The 8,346-nt window shown below is 35.0% G+C and overlaps 1 protein-coding gene across 1 annotated transcript; it reads right to left on the bottom strand.

The window, feature by feature from the left end:
• Window positions 1–3,434: 3,434 nt before the first annotated feature.
• LOC146730090 (uncharacterized) lies at window positions 3,435–8,133 on the bottom strand. Its single transcript, XM_085494411.1, has 2 exons — window positions 7,978–8,133; window positions 3,435–4,601 (listed from the first exon to the last, which is right to left on the bottom strand). The coding sequence occupies exons 1-2, from the start codon at window positions 8,131–8,133 to the stop codon at window positions 3,435–3,437; spliced, it is 1,323 nt and encodes a 440-aa protein (XP_085350537.1).
• Between the last annotated feature and the right edge of the window lie 213 nt (window positions 8,134–8,346).

Below are 8,346 nucleotides of genomic sequence, written 5' to 3'. Positions count from 1 at the left end.
CTTTGATAAGCAAAGTTTTAGTCGACGCTTGACGTGTATGCTATTTATGTATATCTCAATTGACCGGAAGTCGAATTGATGCATGGCCATGGGGGCACTAGAATACGTCTATTTTCTCGAGGGACTATGGGTACCAAAATACCTGCCATTTCATGAGGCCAAACTATCAGGCGCACACAACATATTGAAAATCATTATCCCGGGGCACTAGTTGTTGTACTATTTTTTTAAGGGGAAATAGTAATATTCCTGGCGCTACTATGGTAAAATAGTCGACACCACGTGACACGGTTTTGACCAACCACGATCAGTATAAGGAAGCTATGTATTATAATCCTATATGTATATTTTGTACTTGCGTATGAATGTGTACCATTGTATGTGACGTCATACTTGATGAATCTGAAACAAGTCTATCAAATATAAATATATATGTCGATGTATGTGACGTCACAGATTTATATAGCCACCACATGTTCATTAAGTCGCTTTTTTGGAGCCAACTTCATGTTAGGTCGGTTACTGAGGCATACTGACGTGCACGTATGCTTTTAAGGTCAATTGCTCTTGTAACGAGTTCAAAAGTCTCATCTGCATGTTTGTAATCTGCCTGTACGTATATTACCGATTGCTTCTTGTTGGTATTCTATTGAGACCCTGGATAATTTACCCACCAACAGGAAACGTGTGCTTGGTTTTGATTATTATATGACAGGCGAGCTCTACCGTAATGATTCAGAAATGATTGCATCAAGAACATTATTCCTACTTGCTGTTGTGTATTGGTTTTGTGACCAACATTCGAGGTACATATATAATCTATTGGTGTAGTTTGTGTTATTTTAGTTTCAGCCTGCACAATACAATAAAATACAATACATCATAACTCATCTGAACAGACAATAGATGTTTCTAAATAAATAAATAAATAAATAACGGGATACTTGAATCAAAAAGAAAGAATAATAGTTAGTCAACATTGATTAATGAAAGATTTTATAAATTGCTGATACTTTGGAACTTGGAGTTGATCAATGTTGTTTTACGGAAGTCTTTTTAATTGTCTAAATATTTTGGAATAGTTTCGAGATTGTGGATGATTTCAGTCAAACGTTATTTTAGGCCACTGATCAATTTTGATAATATATGAAGTGGAGTTAATAAAAATTATAATACATGACTGGTTCGAAAATCTATTTTTTAGAAATAATGTAATAAAATTTCAAACGCGTCTGAGACCAAATAGAGGATACAAATCAATTTCTAAAGATACACCAGTTTCAGGTATTTGCCCTATGCTAATGCATGGGTGATATCATGTGTTCTTATGTGAAAACTGTGCGTTCTCTCTGAAACACCGAATGCTTGAGAAATTGTATCGAACAATAAATTTTAGAATAAGGAAAATTAAATTATTGATCAATTAACCATAATACATCATAACCATAAATACCTTACAATCAAAATGATTAACCACTAAAAGAACACAATTTCAAATTTACCACATATTTCGCGTGAGAACATCCGAATCGATCTCACTCTCATACACATTTTTAATCTAGACAACACAATTAGTAGCTTCAGTGAGTGTTAAATAGGTAACATTTATTACTAACTGATGTTGCAATGAAAATGTATTTTTGACATTTGTTTAATACACGTTTTTCCAGATTATGTACCTCAGAGGAAATTAAACCTCCTTCAAGGATTCCAGCTATTCTCTTTGTATACAACTCACGGGCAACCAGTAAACGTGGATTAGATGGATTCCATGTAACACTTACAGTACTGTGACCAAAGAACAGGAAAAGAATGCAGAAGAACAAAACGTTACTTTAATTAAACCCGCAAAAACACTCAATATAGATGCTCTGATTCTTCATGAATCATTTTTTCCACATTTGAGTGATTTTGTTATAAATTATATTGTTGGCTATTCGCCAGACTATGCAACACAACACTTGAAAGCAAACATATTCAAGAAAGCAAAACTGTACTTGATCCATTATAAAATCCCGGTTACCTTTGAGGATGAAATGGAAATACTAGAATTTGCTAAATCCGCTTCTGCACTGATATCCTTGGAACCTCATACACATGACATATTATTGAATGCATTCAGAGCTAATGGTCTTCATGGTAAGCCACATTTACTACTTTATCCAAAGCCTTTGCCAATTTTCTACAGAAAATCTGTAGTCCTACCAAGACCATTTACAACGCCCTACCTGGACATATATACGTATCGACAAGTTGAGAACAATAAAGAAGCTTAAATCATCCACAATTGTTGTTCACCATTTTTGCTGGGTACCGGAAAGAATTTCACACAAATCAAATCATAGTTATGCTCAATTCGCTGCCTTATTTACTGATGAACTTTTTCAAAAAGGAACCACTGAGAAACCAACATTGACGACTGAAGTGAAATGTAAATGCTTCGAGTTATTGTATAACTATGCAATTTTCTCGTCAAGTTTTTCATAAATCGTAAGTTAATAATTTCTTATTTAATCTTGGAATAGCATTATTAAAATAATAATAATGATAATAATAATAATAATATAAGTTTTGAGTTTAGATTTGAAAATGTTTAAACTGGCTGGAGAACGAATGTCTGTTGGTAAGTGTAGATGTATTACTTGAACGAAGAGTTCTACCAGGTTGCTTGAGTTGAATCACGTCTGATATGTAGGTTGGTGTTAATCCATGAAGTGTCTTGTATGTGAGCAGTAGGATCTTAAATTGAATTCTGTAAATAACTGGGAGCCAATGTAATTGTAGAACAGGGTTAATACGATTAAACTTTGAACGTGTGATGAGACGAGCAGCACAATTCTGTGCCCTTTGAAGTAAATGTATTTGTGTGTTGGGTAAGCCATATAGTAAAGCATTGTAATAGTCCAGTTTAGCAACAAGAATGGAACATACTAATTTAGAACAGGTTTCAGCGGATAGATACTGTCGGATATGTCCAATACGTCGGATGTGCATGTAACATTTGACATGTAGTGGTGATATGTTTTCTGTACTAAAGGGGGTCATCAAATATTAATCCAATGTTACGAGCGGCGTGTACTGGTTTGATAGATGTAGATCCAAGTTGAAGACATTTAAGTGGATTGGGAGACAGGTCTTATTTGGAACGGATTAGCATAACTTCCGTTTTTTCATGGTTCAGCTGTAGTTTGTTGTTGGTCATCCACTCTTTGATGTCAAAGAGACAATTCTAAGTTGTGGAAATAGATGATGAGGTGTTGGTTCTGGTGAATGATAGGTATAGTTGATTGTCATTGGCATATTGGTGGAAGTTCAGTTGATGACGACGAATAATTTTACCAAGTGGTGAAATGTACAGTGAAAATAACAAGGGACCAAGTACCGAGCTTTGGAGAACCCCATAATGAAGCTTAACTTGTTGTGATGAGTGATTGTTAATGACAATAGATTGATGCCTGTCCGTTGTGTATGATGAGAGCCATTTCCAAGCTAGATCTTGTATGCCCAAGGTTGGCTTGAGGTGTCAGCAATATACGATGGTCGATAGTATCACAGTCCAACAATATTAAAATGACATACTGGCCAGAGTCTAGAGAATTTAACATGTCACTATGGACTTTGACAACTGCTGTCTCAGTACTGTGATACTTTTTGTAAGCTGATTGCAGTGGTTCGAGAAGAGCGTTATTGGTGAGGTATTCGTTTAATCTGAGGGCTACAACTTTTTCAAGCACTTTGGAGATGAATGGTAAATTTGATATAGGTCTGTAGTTCTTGAGAATTTCCTGATCAAGTGATGGTTTTTTAAGTAGAGGTGTAACAACTGCTAACTTGAAAGAGGTTGGAACGATTGCATGCAGAAGAGAGATGTTGATAACAGTGGTGATCAAAGGTATGTGCTGGATTTTAAACTTCTCAAGTAGATGTGTTGGAATTGGATCAAGGCAGCAAGACTTGGATGACTTGTTAAATGTCTCTGTCAGTTGACTAGTAGTAGAATGAGTAGGTAATGATGATGATTTATTGGTGGTGAAATTTGATGTGAAACTAAACAGTGTTTTCAGATCCGTGGAGTTATCTTCAATTATGTTCGAGTAGTATTTAGACTTTGCATTGCGAACTAGCTTATTAACAGTACAACATTGAGATTGGTAAATTTGTCTATGAATTTCAAGTTTGGTTAAAGGCCAGGTATTCTCAAACGAGCGACGAAGTTGTTTAGCTGCCAGTAATTCCGGAGTGTACCAATTTTTATCTGGACGCACAGTGATCATGCGTTTTATACGTGGTGCGTGTTTGTTTAGAGATCTTCTAAGGCAAGCGTTATAATGTGAAATTGCTTTGTTTATATCTGTTGGGGGTACCTTCTGTAATACTGATTCAATTTCCTTGGCAAATTCTTCTATGACAATAGCTTGAATGCGACGATAAGTTATTTCTTTTTGTACAAGTGGAGGCTTGGGTAATACAAGTTCTATGCGAATAGGAAAATGGTCAGAGACATAGATGTTATCAATGACAACTGAACGAATGATGGTGTCTATATTAGTGAAAACCAGATCCAGAATGTGACCGCGGTTGTGAGTAGGTGCACTGACCCACTGAATGAGGTTGCAAGAGTTGGTTAATTCCTTAAATATATGAAGATCAGTGAAGGATGATGAGGTTGTCCAATGGAAATTGAAATCCCCAGTAATAATCCGACTACTAAAATATACAGAGGATGTTTACAGGAGAGACCCAAATTCACCCAAATTTTGAAACGGTGAATCTATTCTTTGAATTTGGAGGAGGTCTATAGATAATGATAATTTTAAAGTGTGATTCAACAGCCTCAAAGGTAGTGCAATTACTTAGCGGTTTCCAGGTGATGACATTAATTTGTGATTTACATATGAAGGCAATCCCACCTCCTTTAGATTCCACACGTGTAAAATGACTATATGAATATCCTGTTGGTTAAGTAAAGGTACAGTTTGTTTTCAGTATAAGCCATGCAGTAAGGTTGTTTGCCTGGTAAAACCAACAATATCGACTCAATATGGATTATATTAGGATACAACCTTGGCAGGTATATAACATTTAATAATTGTGGAGCCGATTTGAAAAAAACGGTATTGAGTATTAGATATTTATTTTAAAATACATGCATGCGAAAGAATTAGTAAGTCCAAGGGTCTAGCATGGCATACAAGAATCTACCCACTACAATGTATATGATCAATATGCAGGTTATCTGATAATGTTTTCCTTATCAGTGACAGATCCAGACGTGTCCCACCCTGAGGACATAAATGATCAACGAGGTATAGTTGCTTTAGATACAGTATCAACACTCATTGTCACATATATTAATGCTGCTCACACCATGGTTTTCGATATTACAAGTAAGTTAATATATCAAGTTCACCATGACGAGAATATAGAATTTATCGAATTTATGTACTGGGTTATGTTAAGAGTTATTTGATTATGTTTTCTTTATCAGTGACATATCCAGACGTGCGCCACCCTGAGGAAATATATGATCAACGAGGTATAGTTGTTTTAGACACAGTATCAACACTCGTTGTCACATATATTATGGATGCTCACATCATAGTGCTCAATATTACAGGTACTTCAATACATCAAGTTCAGCATGACGAGAAAAGTCGAATTTATGTGCTTTGTTAAGGTTTATTTGATTATGTTTTCTTTATCAGTGACATATCGAGACGTGTCCCACCCTGAGGAAATAAATGATCAACGAGGTATAGTTATTTTAGATACAGTATCAACACTCGTTGTCACATATATTATGGATGCTCACATCATAGTGCTCAATATTACAGGTACTTCAATATGTCAAGTTCAGCATGACGAGAAAAGTCGAATTTATGTGCTTTGTTAAGGTTTATTTGATTATGTTTTCTTTGTAAGTGACAGATCAAGACATCTTTAACCCTTGGGAAATAATGGATCAACTAGTTACAGTTGTTTCAGATTTAATATCAACAATCATTGCCACATATATTAATGATGTTTGCACCATGGTTATTCAATGTTACAGGCAAGTAAATATGTCAAGTTCACAATGACGAGAATGTCGCGTTTATGTGTTCGGTAAAGAGTAGTTCAGTTGCAAACATTTAAACTTGCCATTAATTGGAACATAATTGTTTTAGGGTAACACGTCACACATATTTGCCTAAGTAATGTATAATAAATCTACAGGAATCTAAGAAAATGTTGTTGAAATTTGCTCTAAGCAAAAGCTCCCGTTAATCAGTGGTTACAGCCGTTTAACTTCTTCAACCAGCAGATATACATCATTTCACCATCAGTTCAACTCGATGTAACCTATAAAACCCTTGGCTTTATAATAAATAATAAATAAAATAATTATATTTAAAAATGTTCCCCCTACTTAGTTTTCGTTAGATTTTTGGTGTGTTGTTGAGAGAATTATTTATCATAGACAGATATTATGTTACAATTGAACTACGAGCTAATAATAAGCTATGATTCCGACATGCCTTAGAAGTTACTAAGCACGCTACCAAAAACTTACAACCATCATAGATATATGCAAATATGGTAGTGCATTTGTCGCATCAACTTTCGAAAAACAACAAGGAAAAGTAACTTACACTTTCAGTCATGCAGGCTAGACGATTGTGTAAAATACCACAGCTTTCCCAATTACATATGGTATGTTATGTTGGCAGTTTGACGAAGTGTGAAACTGAGAACTCATTACAATCAATCATCACATGGCATTGTGCAATAATTTACAATTATTGAGTTCACAAGCTGCATGCATATATCGACTAAAAACACAGATAATACTATCACTTCAATACTTATAATGTGATATACAATTATATTTATTAGGTCATCAAATTTCTATTAAAAAAATAACAGAAGAATATTAAAGAACTCTTAACCGAACAAGGTATGGAAATGAAGTTTATGAAAAAAAATTGCATGCTCATTTTTCTATATGAAATTATTGTAATTGTGGTGTTATTCCATTAACAAATCCGGATTATTTTACTCACATCGTGACCACAAGTGACATCAGTGTCACCGACTTGCAAAATCGGTGGTTCTAAACTGGCACATGGGAAGTCAATGATTTGATACAAAGAGTCAAAGCAGTACGTGAATTAAATATGTTTGGACGGTTATTTCGAACTTAGGTCAGCACCATGACAACCCTTGCTATGGCGGAATTTGACTGCTTGGGTTTATCTTAAGTCAAATAAAACATCACGTGGCTACTTCTATCTTCCTCTTTGCTGTTCAAGGCGTGTACAATAATTAATCCACGCTTACAAATTGTTGTAATTATTTGTTTACAATGTACAGTCTAGCTCATTGTTTCGATTAGTACACAATTTAACCTTGCAGTTCAACTTTTCAAGTCTCCACAAGGAAACTGAGGTATACTATCGACTTTTTCTATCGGAATAACATGTTGATATATTTCAGATGTGACTAAGCTAATAAGCTGCTTTTGTAAAGTACTTAGTTAGTAGGTAGTTAAATCAATCATTTAATTAAACAATATACACTGTCTAGCATGTAAAGGTGGGCGTTGTCCATCAAAATGCTGACAATGTACATTGAACTGATAACAATGTGGTAGAGACTATGCAGATGCATAATGAAACATGGAAAATCCGGAGTGGTCCACCAATCATAATTGACGTCATTGCGTTTACAAAAAGAAGTGGAAATCAACCTTAACGCCCACGTCACACAAACGAGGTTGGTTACCAACTGTCCGCTGACCTTTTGGCTTTGTAAACTGTCAACTGCGGGAAAATACATTGAAGATTAACTCACCGTGTCACTACTGATAATATCACAATTTGAGTCTGCCTTAATGACAAGAGTGACGATTAACACGAGCTACAAACACATTGGACTGGACACAATGTTCTTCCATATGTCGGGTAATTCTGTGCCCAAATACTTGCACCGCATTACCAATATCATTCTATGCTGCTGTGACGGGACTCTTGCTTGGGCTACAGAACCCACATTAGTTGGCAATGTTGGCCTTAATTTATTCTTGCCAGTCATATCACTTTGTCTATCTTTCTGGTTTTCGATTTCACAAATGCAGTTCAGTCCATATTGCATTTGTAACATTCAAAGTCAATTTCTGCAAAACTTAATGCACGTATTTATGAGTTTTAAAAATTTCAAACATTTTTTGCACTGTTTTAACGAATATTTAGTAGGTTTCAAACATTGTTAACATAAGTAACTTGTCCAAAGAGTCAATATCTTCAGTTAATTTATTACAAATAATGATGTGACCTCATCGTAATCATCAATTTGGATTAATTAAGA

This window comes from Saccoglossus kowalevskii, chromosome 20, assembly GCF_978046115.1.
Source record: "Saccoglossus kowalevskii chromosome 20, keSacKowa6.1, whole genome shotgun sequence".
Lineage (NCBI taxonomy): Eukaryota > Metazoa > Hemichordata > Enteropneusta > Harrimaniidae > Saccoglossus > Saccoglossus kowalevskii.
This window is presented reverse-complemented; position numbering and strand designations above follow the sequence as displayed.

Excerpts from the sequence above, each read along its gene's own strand:
- LOC146730090 (XM_085494411.1), bottom strand. The coding sequence starts at position 8,133 with ATGCAATATGGACTGAACTGCATTTGTGAAATCGAAAACCAGAAAGAT. Across the intron at positions 4,602-7,977 it reads AGCAGCATAGAATGATATTG|TGGGTCAGTGCACCTACTCA; the intron begins GTAATGCGGTGC and ends AACCTCATTCAG.